This window comes from Rhizophagus irregularis, chromosome 19 (assembly GCF_026210795.1).
Source record: "Rhizophagus irregularis chromosome 19, complete sequence".
Lineage (NCBI taxonomy): Eukaryota > Fungi > Glomeromycota > Glomeromycetes > Glomerales > Glomeraceae > Rhizophagus > Rhizophagus irregularis.
This window is the reverse complement of record NC_089447.1, coordinates 3,747,893-3,772,804: the sequence shown is the minus strand read 5'-3', so window position 1 is coordinate 3,772,804 and position 24,912 is coordinate 3,747,893. Positions and strand designations below refer to the sequence as shown.

The window sequence follows — 24,912 nt, the reverse complement described above, 5'->3', positions numbered from 1 at the left end:
TTGGATGAAAGGAGATACAATTGAATCACCTCCAAGTATAGATAATCAAGAAGATCCAAAGGAGCATGATTTATGTAAGTTTTTATATGAGAACGTTCTGTACGGTGTAAATGGTCAAATATCAAGCATGAAAAAAATGATAAAATTTAATCACCAAATGTAATTGCCAAATATTAAGAACGAACAAATTAATTATGAATTGGCGTAGATGGATAAATAATTAGCCGAAAAGGATAAACATTTAAGAAGAGCAATGATTTACATGATGTAATATTTATCGGATGATTAACAAAGAACCAATAGAATAATTAGAATCGATCAGTTGCGGCTTAGCAATCTTTAACAATAAGAACAATTAGAAAGAATAATTATAAGCCACAAAAGGTAGATCATATAAAATGGAGGGATAGCGGATTAAAGGAATACGCATAACGAAAATACATACATTCATTCTCATGTTTTATTATTTCTTGCAGACATTTGTCTTTCTTTCTTGAAAAATCTTTATTTAATATTTCTTTTATTTCAAAGATTTTTAATTCTTTCGAAAAGTATATTGTTTTACAAATAAGTTTTTGTTCACAAAATTTACAATATATCTTAAATTTTACTTCCATAAATAATAATATAAAAAGATAGTATAAAGATGGAACATAAAAGATAACATATTAGAAAGAACATATATAAAAAGATAGCATATTAAAAGATAGCGTATTTAAAATATAGATAGCATATTAGAAAGATAGTTCAAAGATAATATGTAAAAAAAACATAAAAGATAGTATATAGCACTGGTAAAAAAATGGTCTATCCTACACATATCCTACACATATCTTACATATATCGGGTACTCAAAATGTAGAAAATCATACACAAATAATACACATATCATATACATATCGGGTACTTATATATATAATATACCTATCAGCATGCGATATATGTATGATATATATATTAGTATCCGATATGTGTATGATATGTGTATTATTTGTGTATGATTTTCTACATTTTGAGTACCCAATATGTGTAAGATATGTGTAGGATAAATCATTTTTTTACCAGTGTAGATAGAATAGAAAGTAGCATAAGATTTGTATAAATAGAGAGCGGAATTCAAAGTAATTCCACAGTTCTCATCCACAGAACTCAATAAAAATATAAGTTTCATTTAATTATTTGTTAGTAAAGTTTAATATTAATTAAAGGTAATAGGTTCGCCCTAAACTTTAATTAATGTTTGCTTAATTAATTGAATAAAAATGGAAATTTTAAGATGAATTAAATATACACTTTTGAAAAGTAATAATTCGTAGCGAGAGCTATCGAAGTTTGAAATTAAAGGTAAAAGTGGATATAATTCGGGGAAAATTCAGAGGAGTTAAATTTATTTTATATCGTTTGATGTTTTATATTACTAACGCTATTTATGTTATGAACCAAGAATGTTGTTGTATGTTGTTCGTTGATTATGTTGTTTGATAATTATGTTGTTCGTTTATTTGTTCGTTCATTCGATTATTCATTCGTTCGACCATGAGAATGCCCGTTCGATGTGGCAACTCTGTAAATTGATGACAGAGGGAATTGGGGGATCTCAACGGGAAAAAATATATATATATATTTTTTCTTAAAAATTTCAATTTTCTTTAGTTATGTATTTCACTATATATAAATCAGAAAATGGAAAGAATTTATTATCAGAACTATCAACATCAGTAAACCCACCACCATTACCAAAAAGTTATGTCACTGGATATAATGTAGATTTACCAACACCAAAACATATTTGGGTAAACATATTGAGGTATAATGTTAATAATTCATTTTTATTTTACAATATATAATAAGTAAAAAGTTTTTTTTTTTTAGTCTATTAAATAAGATATCGCATTATCTTACGAATTTACCAAATGATGCTGTGAAATTAAAGAATGTGTAAGCGAGTTTAAATTATATCAGAACTCAGATTAACTTGTATGTTAATAACATCTCTTTTCAACATTAAAGGTTGAATAAATGCAAAAATTATAGAAATTTTCAGTTATAAACCACTCGGAGAACATGTTGTAGATAAATTACATAATGTTAGGTAAATACAAAAAAAAAAGGATTAAATGTAATGAATATTTTATTAAATATAATTTTATTTTAGAATTCAAAGTGTGGAAATTGAAAATAGATAAATATTGACCAAATGCTTAGTAACTTTAAGTGAAGAAACAGTGTTAGAAAATGATGGATATGAAGTATTTGAATTTAAAGAAGATAAATATGACGATAATGATGAAAATAACCTAATCCTGCCTTTATCAACCCATTATCTTTTAATAATTTATTAAATTGATGAAAGTGAGAAAAGTGAGATGATGTTCAAATAAATTATTTAACAATTACAATTTGTAAATAACAAATAATTATAATAAAATTTTGTAACCTTGTACAATCATATAATTTATCATACTATTTTTTTGTTTATTTTAACGAAATGTTAACAAACATTTCATTTCATTTTCTTTTTTTTAGATATCTTTTTTTTTGGGTACTTGAATGTGAATTTTGGCAAGTAAAACAAAGAAATTTTTTTTATTAACAAACATTAAATGTGCAAATAACTTTCTGTTTTATTATTTTAATATGTATTTATTTATATATAATATATTATAATGCAATTTTATATATTATTCAATATTATAGTCATATTATATAAGTAATTTTAAATGTTTTTCTTATTTTTCACTGCAAGAAAAAAAATTATAGATAGTTAAATATAAAAGATTCAAAAAAATAAAAAATATATTAAAATTTTTTTGCTTTTAAAACCACTATAAGATTTATTAATTTGACAAATTTATTTATTAATATGAACAATTTGTATATTCTTTATATTTTTTTTTGAAAACTTGTAAATGTTTATTAAATAGCTATTTAGCTTAGATCAGCTATTTAATTTAAAAAATGTTGCAAAATATTTCAGTTAAAAATAAAGAGAAAAATCAATTAAAAAGCAGTTAAAGAAAAAATTATTTACTTAATGAATTAAAAATTTATTATATAAAACTGTTATAATAATAAAATATTTTTTTTTTAAACTTATATTTTATTAATAAAGTCAAAATTTAGCCCTTTATATAAATAGATGAATAAATAATTAGCTGTTTTATATAAATATTAGCATATATGGGAATTATTTAAAGTAGGAGTAAATTATATAATTTAATATAACTGAATATACAATGCAAGAAAAAAATAATTATAATAATATTTTTGTTCATTATGTAATGAATATTTATTAAACATTTATAAAAATTTAAACATATATACTTTATTATACTGCAAAAAAATTTAACTAAGTTTAATTAATAAGTTATCTTATTGCAGGATCTCGCTTACTTATAAGATAAGTCACCCCCAAGTCTAAAGTAAAAATCATATATAAAATTCTTTGCAGATCCTACTATAAAAGGAAATTTTATGTTACATTGTTATGATTTTTTTCCTTTTTAGCTAATTAACCAATAGAATTTAAGAAAAAAGTAAGGTAAAAACTATTAGTAAAGGTTAATTTTCTACAGTAACCTTTATTATAAGTAAGCGGAGTCCTTTTATTGCCATTACCCTTAATTATTTGCTCTAATTTTAATAACATACTTTAATTAAATTAATAAAAATTTCTGATTTAATTCTTTTTCACTCTTTTCAAATTATATCCTGAAAAATATTTATGGTAATTAATTTTTTTTTACTACCAGCTTATTATTAACCTGTCTCTCTATACATCTCTTTAATATGGGGTCTTTGCAATAGAAAGGTATGAAACTCAAAAAATATCAAAAATTGAATTAATATTAAATTTGCATTTATTTCAGTAAAAAAAATATAATTAGCATATAAAGTAAAATTAAACTTTTTTTTGAGTTTTGTACTTTTCTATTGCAAAAACCCTATATGTTCCACAAATTCTTTATAAGATAGAGACCATTTTTCCATAAGCTACCTTTGTATGATATTACGCAAAATACTATAAGTTATATTATTATAAGTAAAACATAACTAATCGTAAATAGACATGTAAACAAAAAATAATTATCATATAATATGTTTACTATGTAATCAGGTAAAATTATTTGCCGAACAGATGTATATTGCAGGTAAGGTTGCTTGCCGAAACTTAGGGGTTTAGGTAAGATGGCGTTTCGCCGAAAAGCGAAATTCTGCCGAAACTATATTAAAGTTATATTAAAAAACTGGCAAAACTTTGGAGAAAGGCGAAACTGCTGAAACTTATTATAAATGCCGAAACTGCCAAAATTCTGCTGAAACTCTGCCAACATTATAATAAATTTATAGTAAATTTTTGACGAAACTAATCGTAGGATTTTGAAGAGGTTTAGACAAGCAACCTTAATTGCAGGAATTATTAAAGAATTTCAACATATAATTTTTATTATAATTATTTTTTTGCACACTATAAGTAGACTAATTTTTTATAAATTAAAATTAATAAACTAAAAAATTATAAAACAAATATATTTTAGCTTATTTTACAAGTTTACTTAAAGAAAAAAAGTAGATTTTAAATACTGTTTTTGACTTTACATAAGCAAAAGATTTTTGCTAATCATATTTAAAAATAAATAGACAAAAAATAAAAAGTCAAATAAATTGAAAATGGTATCAAAATCTTATTTTATACTTTAATTAAACTTGCAAAACAGATCAAAATACATTTAGCATATATATATAGTGAAAGGTTTTATTTAAAAAATTTTTTTTTATTATTATATAATTTATTTTTACTTTAAATATTCTCTCTATATATTTTTTAATAAGTTTTATGAAACTATTTCTAAATCACTATTGATTTGTATTAAAATATAAAACCAGATTTTTATTTTGATTATTTAAAAAAAAGGAATCAATACAAACTTTAATGTATTCTTAATATTTAAAAGGAGTGAATTGTACTCATTTTCTTTTATGCATTTTATTTAAAAACTAATATATAATTGTAATTAAATAATATTTATAATATTTAATCAGTAATACTTTTTTTATGATAATTTTTATAAGTAGAATTAATATTTTCGTCAATACTAATTTATTACTATTTCTTTACAGATTTACTATCAGCCAATTTATCCAATATATTTGTACTAAATTCCAATCAAAATAAAATTTATTTAGGACTTTTTTTACTATAAAAAATTGTCAATTATCTTAGTAGAATAAAATTAATAAGAAATACAGTTTCTTATAATATTTAACTGTATATTAACAGTTCATTTTCTATTAGTTGTACTATTATATATATATACCTAATTATGACTATAATAATTATAAAATTATAATTAAAAACTTTTAAGAATCTATATATTCTTCAATTTGTCATATATCTTCATATTGCTGGTATTTATATTAAGTAATTTTAATTTCTTAAGCACTCTTCTTATTGAGTTTTTTAAGAATTGAAATATAGTAAATTATAATTTAAATGCATATTAGTGAAAAATTCAAAAAAATAATTAATTTGTACAACTTGTATTTATATTATTAAACTTCAAACAGACTATTTGATTTTTTGTGCAGTTTTAATTTCAACTATCTGTCTTGTAAAGAAAAAAAAGTTAATAAGAAACTAAAAAGTTATAAAACAATTATGATTTAAGAATCTACCCTTCATTATTTTCTTTATCTTTCTGATTTTTTTCTTTTTTTAGATTCTTTAATAAATAAATATCAAAAGTTCTATTATTACTAATTCTATTAATAATATTACTAAAATTTTAGTTGATAAAAGTGAATTGAAAGCCTACCAATTTCTTTGAATTTACTTTTATTTTTTATTTTTTATTTTTTTGTTTCTTTATAATTAGGTTTCTTAAGAAAAAAAAAATGTAAAAGATCAATAATATCTAATAAATAAAAATCTAGTATTAGCATTAAATTATTTTATATATTTAATATAAAAAAGTTTGCAGTTTGTTTTGTACCTCATATTGACTTTGTAACTTGTTTTATAAATTTAAATAATAGAAGTTTTACAGATCCTTTATTATACTACTTTATACTAAAACTATTATATTTGATCCATAAAAGATACTGATTCGGCATAGTTTCTCAAAGGATGATTGCATCTTATTAAATTTTTCACTATTAGGGCAATATTCTTGATACTACTTTAGTGTTAAGAGCCCTCAATTCTGCTGCCAACTTGTTGTTTTATTCTTTTTCGCATGTCTAATATCTTTTCTATTTTACCAGTACGGATCAAAACCTGAACATACTGTACATTTTTATTCATTTTTTGTCGTTTCTAATATTTTTTTCATGAATTTTTTTGTTGAAATGTTATATTTATTACGGTCAGGAGCTTTCGTATCAAGAAAAAAAATATGTCTGTTAAATATGTAGTACAATCTGATAGTCATCATGATTTGCATTAAAGCCACCTAGTTTCTGGTTTTTTTATTTTTATTGCGCGATTAATATCTTTAAATATAAAATGATTATCTGCTTCATTTTGTATTTCCCTTCGTTATGATTGATTTTTTTGCATTCTCACATCTGAATTCCACTTATTAGATACAATTTTTTATGAAAAAATGATCAGTTTAAAACACTTATATTAATATTGTTGTTTCATATACAGATTTCTCAGAAAATTAGAAAAGGTGGTAAGATTTGTTAATTATCTAAAATATTGAATATTATGTAAAGTTTTTGGAATAACTTTCATCAGCCCTACAAGGATATGAATCTGAAAGTAAAATTGCAAATAATGAACAAGACTTCATTCTAGAGAAAATTCCAAACGTGTCATGGGTTAATCTACATGGAGTTCCTGCATATGCCGCTATTGTGGATATATTTGCTACCAATGGCCTTCTACAAAATCAACGCTGGGACAACATCATCGTCTTCATCATCGTGGCAAAAACCTCTTGGCATCATTATTGCAACAAAGACCTCTTGCGACAACAACATCTTCATCATTGTCATCATCACGGCAAAAACCTTTTATAATAATGACATCATTATCATCGCAGCAAAAACCTCTTGTGACAACTTCTTCATCATCACTAAAATCACAAAAACAACTTGTGACAGCATCACATCACGGAAATCTACATCAACCATCAATTTCTTCAACTTCTGCAGCTGTTTCGCCATTGGTTCCAGAAACCAAATTTATCATGTAAACACAAGGGTGAAAATAATTAATAAGGAACAAATGTCCAAAAAAAATCATATTAACGAAGTTGATATTTTTCTGAAGATGATAAGAGGATTTTGATATAACTAGTAATATTCTACTCAAATGCTACTTCATTAACTTTTACTTAATTGTTATTGCTTAACAAGGGAAAAAATTGTGTGATATTTTGATAAATGAACCAACAATAAATGAATCAACTGATAATGTGTATGATGCACTTACCATCAAGTTCCACCAATTGCTCAAAACCCTCTAAATATACAACAGATACAAGTTGCTGAAGCATGGATTGTATCAAAAATTGGAGCCACTTTTAGTGACTACACAGAAGAACGTCATTTTTCTACTTCTAATAGCGTACTGAATTTTATTTAGAATAATAGTACTTTAGCTTGTATAATCTATAAATCATTTTTTTTTTTTATTTTGCTTTATACTATAATAAATTGATCATATGCTTACAATATTGTATAGTGTATATAATTATATAGTCCTTTTACATTTCGGACTAATAAATCCACGATTTTAAAATCAATTGTAAAAAACTATCCTAGTACTAATTCTCTCTTAGTTCTATTGTATATATTTTGAAATTCTATTTAAATTTTCTGTATTCTAATATAAATATTTTATAAAAAATTAAACAAAGAACCATTTTTATAGTTATGTGTTTTTATTGAAAAAACAACTATCCTTGTAATTTAAACTAAATTCTACCATTTTTCATCTAAAATAGTTATATTTTGCTAAGTTAATTATTATAATATCAGAAAAGAAAAGACGATTCTAATATTACTATTATTTCAAATTAAAAGCATGTGATAAATTGTATCCGTAATGAGAACTTTTAAGTATGGCATTATTTATCTATCACGACTTCGTCCTCGCTGCAACCAAAGAAAAGAAAAAAAAGAGATTTAACTTGCTGATATTCGAGCACAATTCAATTGAATATCGTACAAACCTAGATTTTTCTCTTTCATCAGCGCTGTCCCACTGAGAATTTTTAGCGTCCTTGTTTCTTTTATCATTATCATTACTATCTCCATTTCCGTTATTATTATTTTTCTTGAGATTCAAAGAAAGATTTCGATAATTTTGAAATCTTCCACCCCTATTATGGTGTCGCTATTAATTATAATATAATATCAAATAATTAAAATGAGTTCTTTTCATTTAAGTTATGAAAGAAATAAAAATGCAAAACTAAACTGGATTGGTAGATACTAAAGGATATGGCCTAAAAAGCTGGTTCATTGTTATATATAAATAAAAAAAAAATATATATATATTAATTTCGTCAGCTATTTTTAGTTATTTCAAGACGTCAATAATTTACCTTATTCTCTCCTCGAGTCTTCTTTGATTTTACGATTTTATAATAAATGACGAATTTTAAGTACCCAACTTTACAAAAATTTTTTCTTTATAAAGAAAAGAAAGTTTAATAGAGAAACAAACCTTTTTACATTGTTCAATTTTTGGTTCATCAACTTGTTCAGTTAACTTCTTACGAAGAAATTCACTCTTAATAAATTTTTTATTTTTATTTTTTATTTTTTATTTTTAAGATCGTAATCCACTTTAAAAAAAGAATTTACTCGTTTAATTTCTTTACCTCATCTAATTCTTTCCTTAGATGTTCGTTTTGGGCTTTTAATGATATAATTTGTTCACAACTTTGGTCGTATAGCCATTTCATACGATCAGTTTCTCCACTAAGATATCCGACTTCAGAACATTTATGAGTATAAGCTTCTCGTAACCAACTAACTTCTTCCATTAACTAAAAAAATAATAAAATATTTCTAACTCGAATTTTTTTTTAAAAAAAAGGTTTATAAAAAATATACCTTATCCCAAGCTGTAGGACTGATTTCACCTGCTTCTTCAGACATCGAATTTATTTGTAATTTTAGAAAAATATTCGTTGATTATAATGATTAGTGATTTTTTTTTTTTTCGTTGAGAGGATATGAGGGAGATAAAGAAGAAAATGTGGAGAAGGAAATTTATCTAATTATGATCTCAATCGTCCATTGAATTCTTATAAAGGCTTTTTATGGACTTATCCCTTATCCCTTATTCATTTCCAAACCAAAATCTCCATAATGACTATAATGACTAAAGGATTTTTTTTGCATGAAATGATCATGAATAATTGCGTCGCGATTTTCATTATAACATCATGATTCAAACATTTCGTATTTATCACATAAAATATCAATAAATTTTTATATATTTATTTGTTATATATGATTTTTTTTTTTTACATTAACAAATCGCAGAACAATCTAATGTGAAATATTTAGTTATATAGTTATATATACTTTATAATATTCTCAGCATAACTAATACTTGAATCGAAATTCGGACATTCAAACAAGAATTTACTTTTTGGTTACTTTTCCGAACACGATTCGACTTTCATAATAAGAGATTATCTACGAAAAGAAATTTTTTCTTTAATTAAATGTCAAAATATACAACGATTTTAATTTAATGCATTACCTTTTGAGGACATTTAATGTTAACTTCTTTATTTGGATGCGTAGAAAAAGAACCATTCTTCCTAAATAAATTAATATTAAAAATTTTAGCAAATTGTAAAAATAAATTTTGGTAAAATTCCAAAGTAATTTTATATTTACCATTTCAATAAACTGAACCATTCTCCAGTAGGTACATGTCTGAACATACTTTCTACTTCTTCAACTTGATCTTCCCAATCACCTTTACGTAATTTTGCAATTTTTGTATTAGGGTTACATTGAACATCTTTATAACCAGCCTTTCTAAATTCGTGAAAGCTTTTTTTGTTATTTTCTTTTTTAACAAAATTTGATTTAGTTTCTTTCATTGCTGATCCTTCATTCTTGTCAAGAAATTTTTTGATTAATTGCTTATCACTAATAAATTAATTATTAGTAGCTAAAAGTGGTTTGATAATATATAAATTGATTTACAAGAACGCGAGATTTTACCATTTATCTGCTTCTATCCATTCTGCTTCATCGATTGTTTTCCATTTTACGAGATATTGAACTTTACCCTAAAGAATTTTAACGTAAACATTTATTAATTTTATATATGTGTACGTTACCATTTTATACCTTTCGGTACCGCATTCCCCTAATATCTTCCATTGTAATTTCTTCAAACTTTGAATCATCTGTAACTTCAATGTTAATATGTTGGGAATTATCTGGCACTTGATCTATTTTTAAAGAAAGAAAGAAAAAAAAAATTTTTAACCCAATTTGTTATAAAACTAAATATTTTTAATTATAAAATTACCAGTATCATAAATGATAGATGCATAATATTTAACATTATCTTCATTTAGTTCATGAATTGATATTTTAGAAATACTCATAATTGATGAAAAACAAATTTAATATTGTAAGAATGAAAAGATTAAAAAGTACAGAAAAAGTATAAAAAAAAAAAAAGACTTTTTTTCTAAAGATTTTTGTATTAAACTTTATAAATGGAATATGTCATTTTAATATTATAGTTAAATAATGATATCATGCACTTATTCAGTCATTGAAATATTTGTTAAGCCTCAGATTATCTAAAAATTGTGCGCAATGAGTGCAATGAGTTGATTGGTTATTTATTTATTTTTTTATACTGAATTAAATAGGGACATATGAAAATCTAAACTTCAATGGAATCATTGGATCTTTTAAGTTCTTTCATGTTAACTAGTGCATACTAACCAATAAATCTAATAAAATATCGCCATATGACATTTTTATGCGATTAATATAACATCAAGATATTGATTATTTAGAAATTATGTTTGATAATACAACTTGGGAAGTGTCGCTCGATTAAAGTATCTCCAAGTTACCGTACATTGTAACTGAATAATCTCTGGAGACAAATATTAGAAAAATGATGTAATTTATTGTTATAAAATTGATCCCCTAATTTCAAGTGCTTTATTTATTTATGAGAAGATTGTAAATTTCTATGCCGCTGTAAGTTAGCAGGGTTAGCAGGTTAATATATGTGTGAATAAATTTCAGGTAAAGTTGATTACAATAACTGATATAATTACAGTAATCTCAGAAATCTGTACGAAAAAAATAGTCATTAGTTTATAAACTTTAAAACTATTTTCTTGTACAGCGAGCATAAATTTTATATCACGTAGTCAAATGTGCAATCATACAACGGCTTGAATGGAAATATCGTTATGCATCGCGATTATTTTCACTGGATTAATAAATTGTGTCACATAAAGTATCAAGAAATTCAACTGATGAATTAATCATGTAATAACAAAAATTTCTATTAATATTTTTATATTACTTTAAATATTAATTATCACAATAATATTCCACTACTATATGATTGGATTTCATTCTGTCCGTCTTATTATTAGTCATTATGTATTCAAAAAAATTATGTCTCATTTATTTCCTTCTATTCTTTCTTTTGCCTAATTATATCGTCATTTAGATACGCAAGAACGTAATGAAGTTTACGTTAAAGAAAATTGTTTACTGAAGAATTATTTACGAATAACATAGTAACATTGTTTCTACTGGCAAACTAAAATTATATAAATACTCTCTAGAAACTCAATTTTTAGAAAATTCTCGTTATCATTCCTTCTATTGCCATTAGAAAGATATGTCTAGATGCGCAAGGATGTTAAACTCATATACTTCAAGAAAATTTTTTTTTGACAGTAACACGGCTTTTTCTGTAAATACGGCATCTTTTAATAACTCGCTTAATATTAATAACCTAGTTAGATTTTTTAATAACGTTATATTAAAAAAAAATTTCACTCGGTAAATATTTTGTATGGTATGTTATCAGTTATAGTAACAAGGAATAATTATTTACTATTTAAAAGTTAGGTTGGCCACCTTCAAATGTGATAAATGTTGTGGGAATGGGACTGGCGGGTGAAACGTTCATCGTCGTATGGAATGTAGGTGGAACTAATTTACGTTAGTTGAAGAAGTAGATGCTATCAGAGGAACTAGATACGATCAAAGAAATTTATTTTGCAATAGGCACAAACCGCAATCGTAAATTTTGATCAACCCGTAGCCGCAGATATTGATCAAATCAGAACTGGAGTTTCTTCGTTTTAATCTCTTTATAGGTAATACTTCTGTGTAAATGTAGCACAAGAGGTATTGATATTGACTACTTTTTCTGATTATTTTTCATTGGAATTAGATCCTTTTTGAAATCACTCAAACAGCGGTTGATGAGAGTCTTCTTTTGCTATAATATAATGTTTATCAAAAATCGTAAAATGAATTATAAATAGTAATATTGTATGTATTATTTAAATAAGAAACTTACCACAATGAAAAATTTATAAATAGTTAATTTGCTTAGAAGCTTAACGTCCTTTGAATTTAAAGAAATTTCTATATTTTTAGCAAAAGGTTGAAAATAAGAGTGTAATTTGCAAAGGTAACAATGTTTACAATTTATACTAATTAACGATATGATTATAAATCAGGCGCGAATTCGTGATTATAAACATGTATTATGTCATCATCATTATATTATATTTAATATCAAGATTAGATTGAAAAAAATTTTTTTCTTATTTTTTACTCTCAAATTTTTCCTTCACAAAAATGGCAACCCTTAATAAAGATATTCTTTTATATATTTCTCAAGAATTTGGAAATAATAGTAATCCTTTATTCTCATGTCTTTTAATAAATAAACTTTGGTTTGAAACTTTTGTATCGATCCTTTGGAAAGAACCTTGGAAATTTCTGAACGAAAGTCAGGAACGTGTATTTCTTTTGTTCAATACTATTATATTACATTTATCTGAAGATTCAAAAAAACTTTTAGCAAGTCAAGGAATTCTAAATTTATCATCTTTACAACAAAAACCTTTGATTAATTATATCAGTTATTGTAATAAACTTGATCTAAATTTTGTTAACATATATATTCAATTATTAACTGGCTCTAGTGAAGAATTTGATTATCAACGTTATTTCATTGAACAAGAAATTTACAAACTTTTTATGAGTAAATGTTTAAATTTAAGATATTTGAAATTAGAGAATCAATGTTTTAATCATCAATTACATCATTTTCCTGGGGCTAATACATGTCTTCCGGAACTTGTTCATTTACAATGTACTACAAATGTTGATTCTGAAATTTTTTTTGGATTATCTTTAATTTGTAAAAAAATAGAAAAAATTAGTATAATATCATTTTTAAATGAAAATCTTGGATTGAATCGATTAATTGATGTTCAAGAAAATTTGAATTATTTCAGATTTGAAATTGATAGATTTAAAGAAAAAAATTATAAAAGGAAAGATACTTGTAAAGGTTTAGGAAATTCAATTATGAAACATTCAAATAATATTATTCATTTTAAAGTTACTTTAGATTATGAAATTGATTTCCCACCTATTGAATTTTATCAAAAATTTATAAATTTAAAAACTTTATCTTTATATAATAATGGACGTATAAGAAATTGTTTTGATTCAAGATTTTTATTTTTAAACTGTCCTAAATTAGAAATACTTCAAATTGGTCGAGTTTCACAATTCGTTTTATCAAATATAATTTCCAAAACTGAAGGATCACTTTGGTATATAAGAGCAGGATATACATATGATGAGAATCAATCAAAAGAGCTGATTCGAACAATTTATCAATATTGTCCAGATCTTTGTAATATTTATCTTGTAATAGATGATCAAGATTTTGAAGAATTACAACAATTATTAATGAAATGTAAAAATTTATTTGAGATTATATTACAATCTCATAAACGTGGTAAATTAATGTCAAATGGTAGTATTTTATTAGATTTATTAGTTAGATATGCACCAATTAATTTAGAAGAAATTGAATTAGTATCTAATTGGGAAATTACTGTGAATGATTTGGAAAAATTCTTAAAAAATTGGGCACATAGAGAAAATCCATTAGAATTTAGAATTCGACATGTTCCTAGTATCACTGATGAACATTTAAAAATTCTTGATACATATAAAGAAAAAGGAATTATCAAATTATTTAAGAATATGGAAAAAAGTTAAGGAATAATATTAATTTCTTTGTATTAAAGAGAAAATGTTCTACAGTATGTTTGTTTTCGTTCGTAATATTATTATAATTTCTTCATACTATACAGTATGTAAAATTTATATGTAAATTTTAATTTTATTTTAATTTTATTTTTAACACTTAACAGCGGTTACAGTAAAATAAAGATATAGCGTCAATAGTTTATAACGTCAATTTCCTAAAAAAGTTATGAAAGTGCAAAAGTGCAATTTGTTATAATAAATTAATAAGGAACGCGTCAGGGCCGGAATTTTGTAATTCCGACTGGCATTATCCAGGAATTATCCCAAAAGCAAGGATCTACACATTATCGACCGACGCTCGTTTTGAAATGGAGAACAATTTCAAAAAAATGTGGCAAACTTTAATTATTTTATTTACCTTAAGGGGCGTTATTATGGATAGTTATAAATTATTTTTTAGTGATATTGTATACTGTACCGGGATATATACTAGCAATAATGTAATCCTACTGTACAGTGTACAGATTCGAATATTGAATCGTTTTAATTTTTCAATTTAAATCAATCAATCTTTATCATTAGATATTATTTAATTTAGAATAGGAAAAATTATATGATAAATTTAGTGAATAATCAAGAAATTACTAATAAACGAGTTTACTGTAATTCTGTAAATATAATAATGATATAATTTACAATTTTACATATTATATAATATATAAGTTTCCTTAATAGCAAATTGATTAAATTATTAGTTCTTGATTTGTAACGAGATTTCATTGTCATTGTTCATCGCATATTCATATTGTTACATAATGGTAAAATAATTCGAATATTTTTACCGTAAAGTATTACCAATTGAAATTTGCATTATGTACTTGGAAATACTTTTTGGAAATGTTTGGAAACACAAAATCTAATTGGTGATCCTCCGATCCTTATAAATCGTTGTAATCCTATTATAGAAATATTATATAACCATATTTGAGCAAACAATGATTTTTGACTAAAATAACAAAATAACAATACATCTAAACAAACATTAATCACACCAAAAAAATGAAAAGAATCTATTCTTATAAGTACATATTATTGGATATATCAGTCATAGGACTGAACTATTGGATGAAAATGGGCCACGTAGTGGCCATTTTCACCAATCAATGAAGGTCCCTGTGCCCCACATCCAATAAAAGTGTTATCGTTCTGACATTTTTGATCATGCATTAATTAATAATATCATAAATAAACTTTCTATAAATTTCATTTTAATCCACTTTATAAGCTTTATTTAAACTTTTCCTACAAAATATTCATTTACGCCATTTTTTTTACTCCATTTTATTATATCAATCATGTGTTATTGCTATGGCTAATAAAAATATCGGTCTATGAAAATTTGCATGATCCTATTTGGCTGAACGGTAATTAATAATAATGTAATTATGTGATACCTTTTAACTTTTAAGAAGTAACCGTAAATATGTATGTATTATAAACGAGAAATTCCGAATTTAAAATTTACTGATCATTCATTTGAAGAAATTTTGTCATACGTCAATTTTTTTTTCGGAGTAAAAATAGTAAGTATCGGGTTTAAATAGGACGAAAAAATTAATTGGAATATAATTTGGTTTAGTAATTTTGTAAAATGGCATTACTTCAACCTCCAAGATCTTCTTACACTAAAGCTAGTAAAAAAGTATGGTTCTCTTATGTGGAAGGTTCCAATAAATTCCAACATGATTTGTTAGGCATTACAAACTCATATATAGCTGGGAACTTACACCTTCAATTTCCTGAGGAAGAACCCTTGAATGCCAAACAAATTGAAGTTTCCATCACGGGTACAGAGTATGTTCATTGGACTGAACAAGTAATCAGAACTTGTCAAGTATATAATGCTAGTACCAATTCATTTTATACTCATACCTATGTAGAAACAATTCATTATATTCATGAAAAGCAAATTCTGAATAGATCATTAATATTATGGCAAAGTAGTAATTTGAAAAATAATGTAAGATCGAAAAAAGAATTATATGAAAAAATTACAAATATGCATATTCCATTTCAAATTTCATTACCTAATGATTTACCACCATCAATGAGTTTGGATACTGGAAATATTTATTATAATGTGAACGCAAAAATTAAAAGGAAAATGAATTTTTGGAAATGTCAAGGTTCAAAGAAGAAGATTAAATGTATTTGTAATATTACACGTTATAGTCCAATGCCAATGACAGACCCTTTTCGATGGGTTGAATGGGATGATCAGAAAGCTTGGAAACGTGGTTTAGGTTATGATGTTTCAATGAATTATAATACCTTTGGACCTGGAAATCCTATTTATTGTAAAATTGGCTCTTAAATTTTTTAAATATGATTTAAAAATAAAAGAAATATTTGTTGGTTTAAAAGAGTATCATATATTTAGAGCTTCTGGAAATGTAAAATCTATCAAAAAATATGCAGAAGAAAGAAGTGTATCTGGTGATCAATTTCCAAATATTTTGAATACACATAATGAATGGTCACATAATTTTAGAATTGAAGTATTGAATGATAAGGTTAATTGGACTACTGATAGATATAATATTAATGTACATCATAAAATTAAAATTAAGATTAAATTTGGATTTTTTTCTGGAAAGAAAAATATTAATTTAGAAAGAATGGTTAATATTGAGAATATTTTAGAAGAATCTTAAAATTAATTATGTAACGTATTACGGTTTATCTTATATAATTTTTTAATTATTAATATAATAAAATATAATATTTTTTTGCCTTTTTATTTAAAAGACCAGTTAAAATAACGTTAAAAAGGTTTTTTAATAAAGATCATATCACGTTCATCACGTTCATATGTAGTGTTATTCTACAGCCAAATAGGATCATGCTTTTTTTATCATGCTGATATTTTTTTTTTAAGCTATAAATAAACTACCATTGCATAATTATTATTGATATTTTTGACGTTGTTTAATCAATGGTTTATTGTATTTATAGTATTTATAAGATGATCATTGGCGGCTGCAGAATAACACAGTTATTTGATAGGGGTGTTAAAATATCATCCGAACTGCTTCGCAGTTCGGTGATATTCTAACCCCTCTATCAAATAACTAATATATATTTAACAAGTTTAACGCGTTAGGACGTCGGGTGAGTAATTGCATATGATACAAATCACGATATTTGGCTGAACTACTATACCTTACCAAATGCATCATATACATTCAATACCGCTTAGTAGGCGTTTCTGTAACGACCGCTAAATAAATAACCTGAAATTATTCTTCGGTTTCGTAATTGATTTGATTTTCACGGCTGAGCTTAGAAAATCAACGATATCCACAGTTCCTCGTGAAATGACTATTGCATATATATCACGGTTCTGTTTAATACCTTTTTAAACTAATAATGATTTTACTGTCAAATTAATAAAATTAATGTTAATATATTGACCCTAAAAAATTAATTATTATGATAATACCATTGTAATATTAAATTGATATCATGATATCAATTTGCATATTCACTCATTACTCCCATACTTTCCGTGTCTTTCTAACATAACTCTGTAAACTCATGGTAATTCATTTGTACGCTTGGTAATGGCGGAAAACTTAAAGAAAAAAATGGACGATACATTGATAGAAGAGTTCGCTCGTAGAACATCTATTTTTAATCTATGCGGTATTTGAAATGATAGGTATAGTTAATGAACATTTTTATGTAGAGTTTACAGTCAAATGTTTATGCCGTTTGACTCTGAGAACCTAGTAGTACCATCTCCGATCAATTGGTGAAAAATTCAAAAAAATTTATTACTTTAGAAATATTTTATTAATGAAAAATTTGGGATTATGACTATATGGGAGCTAATGAGCTATAAGCCTCCTTTGTACAATATAATATATTTTTTTTTAATCACAATAGGTTATTTATGCTACAAAGCTACATTACATTTATTCATTTTGTTTATTGCACCTATATATATATATATTAACCTTAAATATTAGAACATTCTTTCAAATCTTCTACAGATTCTTCTGGATTAATCGATTTCACTTCAATATTTCTTTTGATTTTTCTATTGCTAACTTTTTTTTGTTGCTTGATACTTTTTCTCAAATAATTCTATCATTTCCACAACTACATTTTGAAAATCAACAATTATAGACAATAATTCAAATCTCTCAAATTTTATTAGGTTCATTTCAATATCTTTCAAATTTTGTTTTTAAAAATATTAACCAACGTAATTGTTGTTTCATTTATTGTATTTTTTATAGTTACTAATCTTGCAATAATATGGGAATTAAAATATGAGAAAATGTACTCATTAATAATTTTGCAAGTTTCCGTATATTTTGCTATTCTAGAACGTACTGATGATATATTTTCATCATAATAACGCTTACAATTTAAAAGAGGACCAGTAAAAAAAGTATTACTATAGTAATTTACCCGATTACTCATTTCATATATAAAATAATGAAGATATGTTTGTTTATAATGGTCGATAAGAGTTAAATTTGTAATGCATTGTGATAATGATTCTGATCTTAACGATTTTTCTCCACCAACAAAACCAAATTTATCCTTTTTCTTTCTATTATTACTCTCTAAATTAAGTTTCTTTAATATAGCATTTATAACTTCAAAATAATCATCAATATGTCTATCATCATATATATCAGCTTTTAAAGTTAATAAAAACATTTCTCCTGTGATAACATATCCAGCTTCAATTAATAAAATACATAATCTTGGATGATATTCAAGATAATTGAGAAAGATTAATTTTGTTTCCGAATAATTATACCAATCTTTTAAATATTTAAATGCATCTTTTTTATGACATTCTTGTTTTAATCTATTAAGAATTATTTTTAATTTTTCTTCTGATTGTAATTCATCTTCATTAGTAATAATAAAATCAAAATTACGATATCGATATGTCATAACTTTATATAAATCAGAAATAATGAAGCTGCCTCTTTTTCATTACTCTTCTCATAATTTAAGTAAAATTTTTTCCAAGCCCTTTCATCTTGTGAATTTGGAATTTTGGTATCTTTGAATATAATCGTATATTGTTTACAACATTTACATTTATTATGCCATATCATATCTTCAATATAGAATAAGTTCACATTTTCTCGACATTTATAACAAATATGTTTCAAATTTTCAATATGAATTATCATTTTGAAAAATTTTCCTATTAAATTTAAAGAGAAAATCCTTCTTTTAAAAAAAATTTGTATATAAAAAAAAGAGTTAAAGGAATTATTATTTTTTTTTTTCGTTTATTTTTTTTTTTTTTGCGTCTTTTTATAACTTATTTGATAATCTCGCAGTACATGCGCAGTCGGCATAGTTTTCTATTTCCACTACGCCATTACGCCATAATTTGCAAACTTGTAAAAAAATGAATTAAACTGCGTACTGCGGATGCAATTGTTTTTCAACAAAACAATATAATTGGGTTTAAAGAATACTAATACTTATTTAGTTAGCTCAATTCCACGAAAATTACTAATAACAATGAATTGTTGAGTTTTAAAGAAATAGGGCATTGTCGAACCAATTATACTTGATCATTGATTGAATTATTGCACTGCGGTATGTTTGGGCTGGATCAAAATTCAATTTGAGTAGCATTGATCGATTAAATTAATCACTTTTGACAAGTGCGTGATATTTAGCCAATAAAATACGATTCACGTGATCAATTAAACGTGATTGCCTCTACTTCTACTTCGAATATATAGAAAGTAAGTAACGGAAATTGGCTAAGTAAGTAACGTAAAGTCACATGATTTATTTACGTTACTCCCCTTATATAAGGCACGTAACGTAAAGTGAAATTTATTTTATCTTACGTTACGTATCTTATATGGTTCACGTGATGACGTAAGGATTTTTTGTGGCACATCACGATCAGCCTATTTGTTTGTTTACATTTTTCAACAATAATTTCGCAACTCTCCCTCATTTTTTCTTTTTTCCTTCTTTTAATGTCAAACAAAATCTTATAAAAAGATAGAAAAGTCAAGGGCATTAGGTTTGAACATTTATTTAGGTATAAAATTTGTTTATTAAACCGCCTGTCATATTATTAACTAATAACTGTTTTATTTTTTGGTTATTTTGTATACAATAAATTTATAGTTTTGATATCTTTGTCAAAGTTCATTGTCTTTTGGAGATAAGTAAAGCCGTTTAATAGGTATGCATTACTCAAGGATCTATTTTTACTGGGTTTGGCTTTCATATTTGTGGAGTTGTTAATAATATTAGGACGCGTTACACGTAACGCGTTTATTTACTGTATTTTAATTTATAAATAATAAAGACATTAATTAAAGCTTATCTGTTATGTTTTTATTTATTTTATGTTTATTAATAAATTATTAAAATAAATAATTTTTATAATTTTAAAAGTATAAAATCAAATTTTCTTTTGTATTTAAAGGCATAAGAAAATCAACTCTAATAGTATGAAAAATTCTTTTTTAAAATAAATTTTTTACTAAGATAAATATGCAAAAATTGATAATATAAATCACGTGGTGCTAGATATGGTGAGTAACGTAAGGTAAAAAAATTTTATCTTACGTTCCGTGCCTTAATTAAGGGGAGTAACGTAAATTAACCTAAATTAGTAACTTTACGTTACTCACTTAGCCAATTTCCGTTACTTACTTACTACCTACCGAGTATACATAATAATGGCGATCCCAATAAGTGCACTGATTTCTCGATAAAAAAAGACGAGGTAATCACCATAAATGGGATATTTTCATTAAAATTGATTAAAGACATCTGTAATGAAAAATCGATCAATATATTTCCCGTAAATGATTCCTAGTCAAAACCCGAACAAACTTGAATCAAATAAGTAGCAGATAACAAAGTTATTTTTTATGTGAAACAGATCAATATCAATATTTGAAATGCGTTAAAGTTTATCAACAGTTTTGTTCGGAGCAATTTTTAAGTGATCAAGCAACAATTTATTTCAGTGAAACTGGGCAAAGCCCACATTTATATTTCTTTTTTACGTAGAACAAGCTAACCGAGTTTAAAAAGATGATATCAGCCGGAGACTGCCCAAAGGGCAAATGTACGTTGAAGAGAAGACAATAAAGACGATCAAGACAATAGATTATTAAAAAGTTTATTTTTATTAATGACATAACAATCAAAGAATATGATATCATAGTAAATTGGTATTCCCCTGATCATCTTTGCAAATCTCGGCATTACTAGGGTAAAATAGACAGGTATATGGTCCAGTGCAAAAAGATTTGTACATCACTAAAAAAGGACAAGATTTACGCCAAAGAAAAATTTTGTAAAACTAAACATAACAGGCTGAGATTTACATATTTATTAGTAGGGAAGCTTGACATGCTTTTAAAAGATCTTTTAAGTGAAAGTTATTGTAAAAAAAAATGACCAATTTATAAATCTCCTTTATAAATAAGCTTCGTTAAAATAAATAAATTTTTTAATCTAGCTTTTTCTTAAAATAAAATGAATAAACAAATGATTTTTTCTATTTATAATGAGTAAATTAAGTATAGAGAAATGGCAGATTTTGGTTTATTATAAGTTTACTAAAACGTGATCTGGGCAATTGTCGCTTGGGGGTTTTTTTCCAAATACAGTATGTCACATGATGTACAATATATATTAAACGGCCGACTGATTTTTTAATAGCTAATTTTTGATCAAAAAAAACTCTCTCTCCTTTCCGTCAGATTTCATACAATTCCGCAGTACACCCAAATTTTTATATAAATAAATTTTTATACCTTTCTTGTTGGCAAAAAGGAGAGAGGACCACTTGGTGGCCTCGACGGAAAGTTCTCCTTAACATACCCCGTTGCTTTTAGAGAGTACTATATAATAGTTACCAAATACTTTTATTATTATGACACCTTTGAAAATTTTACCTTCCCTTGGGAAAATAACACCCTCTGACGCTTCTGTCTTCACATCGCACGTGACTGTTCTTATTAAGGATGGTTATAACAAGAAACTTTTACACAAAATACGTAATATTTATGCTTATTCGTTTCAAACTCACAAGCTTAATCCATATATTGTTAGCGACACACGAGGTAGTGGTACCTTGTATAACATCAGAAAAAGCAGATACTTCCTTATGGAGTTACACCCAAATGCTGATCTTTGTTTAACAAAGAAAAATTCTTTCAACGTCTACACCAATGATATTGACATGCCTAATGATCATCAGAGGATCTTCAACTCAACTAGTAAAAAAATCAATCTTAATTACTTAATAGGGACATATCTCGCATTTGTATTTTCTATCAATAGACAATTTTCACCTGATACTGTGAAAAAGTATTTTAAACGTTTACGCCAACTATTAATAGATAAATTAGTAGCGATTAAAAATAGACTTTCCCATTTGGCTAAAAATAGACAAACCAAAACTTATATCCGGTTCAGTTCTGGAACCCACGTGATCTATCTTGGATTTTATTTTCGCTGTAGTAATTCTTGTACTCAACCAGCGGCCTTCGTACTTCCGAACAATCAATGGCAATGTAATAAACATTTTACTCCTGTACTAGGGTTAAAAGGGAAAAACACTCAACGGAAAGATAAAGACTATCAAACTGTTAATTTTAATCCTTGGAAAGAAGTTCACTCAACACGTTTAGGTTTAAAATATCACGTAATTGTTAAACGTTATAATGAATGGAAAGGAAAGAGTAATTCCGATTTAAAAGAAGTGATGAAACCTATCACAACTAATAGAAAAGGTACATCTACAAGTAGACCCTTTTATAAAGAATACAAAAATATTGAGTTTTACGATAATAGAACACCACAACAAGTCAAAAGATGGAATCGTTTAAAGAAGTTAACCATCAAACATGAAGAATACTTATATCATAACAAACCTTTTTTATTAAAAGAGGATTCTACGGTATATAAAAAAGTATCTCATCTTGTGGAATGGGGTCCCTCATATGAGAAATCTGAGGAGGATAAATTATCGAACCAACTTACCCGGAAATGTGCCAAAAATTGGCGACGGCGCGTTAATAATCGTAATAAACTCAAGAAAAAGTTGCCTACACTACCTGCTGATTTTAGTGGTGATGCTCGGAACTATTATTTCCAAACATATAACATCAATTTATTCGCTTATAAAGTTAGAAGGCGATATGATTTGTCCAACATACCTCAATGTCGATATGGATATTTAAAAGCCAAGAGGCTTTATAATAATTATATGGATCGGAAAATTTTACATCCTCCTACTATTAGACAACCATCTCCTCCTGTTATTAGAAGAACATCTCTTTCCCAAATCATCAATCCACTAAGACAACCCCAAATTGATTCTTTGGCGGATTTTGCTTCAAGGGTCGCTCAATATGAAGATGCACGATTCCGTTCAAAATCTTCTCACAATTCTACCACTTCGGAGTCACTTGCTCCGTTACTTGTTAAACCTACATTGTTGGGAATGGCTTATCCTAGTGCGAAAGAAAAAGCTCGTTTAAACGCTTTGACTAATGATGACACACCTTCACCTAATTCTAATCTATATACTAACAATTTACTTCCGAGACAAATAGCACGACCTAAATCTAGAAAGAAAACCCCTTCTACGGATACCGTAGACATTTGTAATACACCTCCACCTGATCCTAGTCGATATACTACTGATTCACCTCCGAGACCTATTGCGCGACCTCGGAGAAGGAATAATGATTTACCACCTACGCCTGATTCGGTTATTCACTCTTTTAAATAATAGTACACTCAAATTAGAATAGACACCCAAATTGTAAATGACACTCAAATTGTAAAAGATACCCAAATTTTATATAGATAATCAAAATTTTATTGACACCCAAATTTTATATAGACACCCAAAATTTATTTACACCCACAAAAAAACATTTACGGACCTTTTTATAGTATATCATTTTGTATATGACAGTATTTACATACAATAGCTAGTAATAGTTAAAAGAAAAATACGCATGATAGATTAGAACTCTTTTTTTTAGTTTTGTTCGTCTTCGATTTCATGGTACCTGTTCCTTCATCGGTCGTGTTGTTGGACCAGTCTATATATAACAATTAGGTAGGGTCCGTTCTATGGAATGGATGATGGAACTAATGTTGGGCCTATTCTCATGGATTAATGCTCTCTTAGATAGTTCCTTCCGACTTTACATAAAATAAATAAATAAATAAGCTAATTTTTGATCGGCTAAACTTAAAATTTTATTGCAAAAGATATTTTAAAAAAATTTTGCAAGCATATTTATTTAAAATTCAAAAAAAAATAATCTTATCTAATGAAATTTTATTTGCAAATATTAAAATTTAAGTTACACATTTACGATTTTAAAAGAAAAAAATCACCGTATTTTTAATGAAGTGATACAAATAAAGAAACAATAGCAATAAATAAAAAGATAAGTAAATTACAATGATCAAGAAGAAAGATGCTAATAATAAAATGAAATAACAATAAAGTAATGGAAAGTAATGGAGTAGAGTAGTGAGAAAGTGATAGGAAACGAAAAGGAGAAATATGGCATGATGGTAGATGAAAAG

General features: G+C 25.7%; 8 protein-coding genes across 8 annotated transcripts; 5 read left to right on the top strand and 3 right to left on the bottom strand.

Moving 5' to 3' along the window:
- Positions 1-1,655: 1,655 nt before the first annotated feature.
- Positions 1,656-1,942, top strand: OCT59_011364 (uncharacterized protein; the record flags this gene model as incomplete). The annotated part of the gene is made up of 2 exons (XM_025317720.2): positions 1,656-1,807; positions 1,873-1,942. The coding sequence occupies 2 exons, from the start codon at positions 1,656-1,658 to the stop codon at positions 1,940-1,942; spliced, it is 222 nt and encodes a 73-aa protein (XP_025177708.2).
- Positions 1,943-7,028: 5,086 nt separating this feature from the next.
- On the top strand, positions 7,029-7,594 carry OCT59_011363 (uncharacterized protein; the record flags this gene model as incomplete). The annotated part of the gene is made up of 2 exons (XM_066136453.1): positions 7,029-7,175; positions 7,487-7,594. The coding sequence occupies 2 exons, from the start codon at positions 7,029-7,031 to the stop codon at positions 7,592-7,594; spliced, it is 255 nt and encodes an 84-aa protein (XP_066001073.1).
- Positions 7,595-8,078: 484 nt separating this feature from the next.
- OCT59_011362 (uncharacterized protein) lies at positions 8,079-9,117 on the bottom strand (the record flags this gene model as incomplete). Its single annotated transcript, XM_025326122.1, has 5 exons — positions 8,079-8,106; positions 8,184-8,347; positions 8,681-8,746; positions 8,838-9,005; positions 9,073-9,117. 5 exons carry the CDS (start codon positions 9,115-9,117, stop codon positions 8,079-8,081), a joined length of 471 nt encoding a protein of 156 aa, XP_025177706.1.
- A 492-nt stretch (positions 9,118-9,609) lies between these two features.
- Positions 9,610-10,595, bottom strand: OCT59_011361 (uncharacterized protein; the record flags this gene model as incomplete). Its single annotated transcript, XM_025317718.2, has 6 exons — positions 9,610-9,663; positions 9,731-9,791; positions 9,871-10,128; positions 10,204-10,271; positions 10,333-10,436; positions 10,517-10,595. 6 exons carry the CDS (start codon positions 10,593-10,595, stop codon positions 9,610-9,612), a joined length of 624 nt encoding a protein of 207 aa, XP_025177705.1.
- A 2,245-nt stretch (positions 10,596-12,840) lies between these two features.
- Positions 12,841-14,283, top strand: OCT59_011360 (uncharacterized protein; the record flags this gene model as incomplete). Its single annotated transcript, XM_066136452.1, has 1 exon — positions 12,841-14,283. One exon carries the CDS (start codon positions 12,841-12,843, stop codon positions 14,281-14,283), a length of 1,443 nt encoding a protein of 480 aa, XP_066001072.1.
- Positions 14,284-15,925: 1,642 nt separating this feature from the next.
- On the top strand, positions 15,926-16,988 carry OCT59_011359 (uncharacterized protein; the record flags this gene model as incomplete). The annotated part of the gene is made up of 2 exons (XM_066136451.1): positions 15,926-16,577; positions 16,678-16,988. 2 exons carry the CDS (start codon positions 15,926-15,928, stop codon positions 16,986-16,988), a joined length of 963 nt encoding a protein of 320 aa, XP_066001071.1.
- Positions 16,989-18,513: 1,525 nt separating this feature from the next.
- Positions 18,514-19,251, bottom strand: OCT59_011358 (uncharacterized protein; the record flags this gene model as incomplete). Its single annotated transcript, XM_025326121.2, has 1 exon — positions 18,514-19,251. The coding sequence occupies one exon, from the start codon at positions 19,249-19,251 to the stop codon at positions 18,514-18,516; it is 738 nt and encodes a 245-aa protein (XP_025177703.2).
- Positions 19,252-22,231: 2,980 nt separating this feature from the next.
- On the top strand, positions 22,232-24,097 carry OCT59_011357 (uncharacterized protein; the record flags this gene model as incomplete). Its single annotated transcript, XM_066136450.1, has 3 exons — positions 22,232-22,421; positions 22,902-23,351; positions 23,547-24,097. The coding sequence occupies 3 exons, from the start codon at positions 22,232-22,234 to the stop codon at positions 24,095-24,097; spliced, it is 1,191 nt and encodes a 396-aa protein (XP_066001070.1).
- Positions 24,098-24,912: the final 815 nt, after the last annotated feature.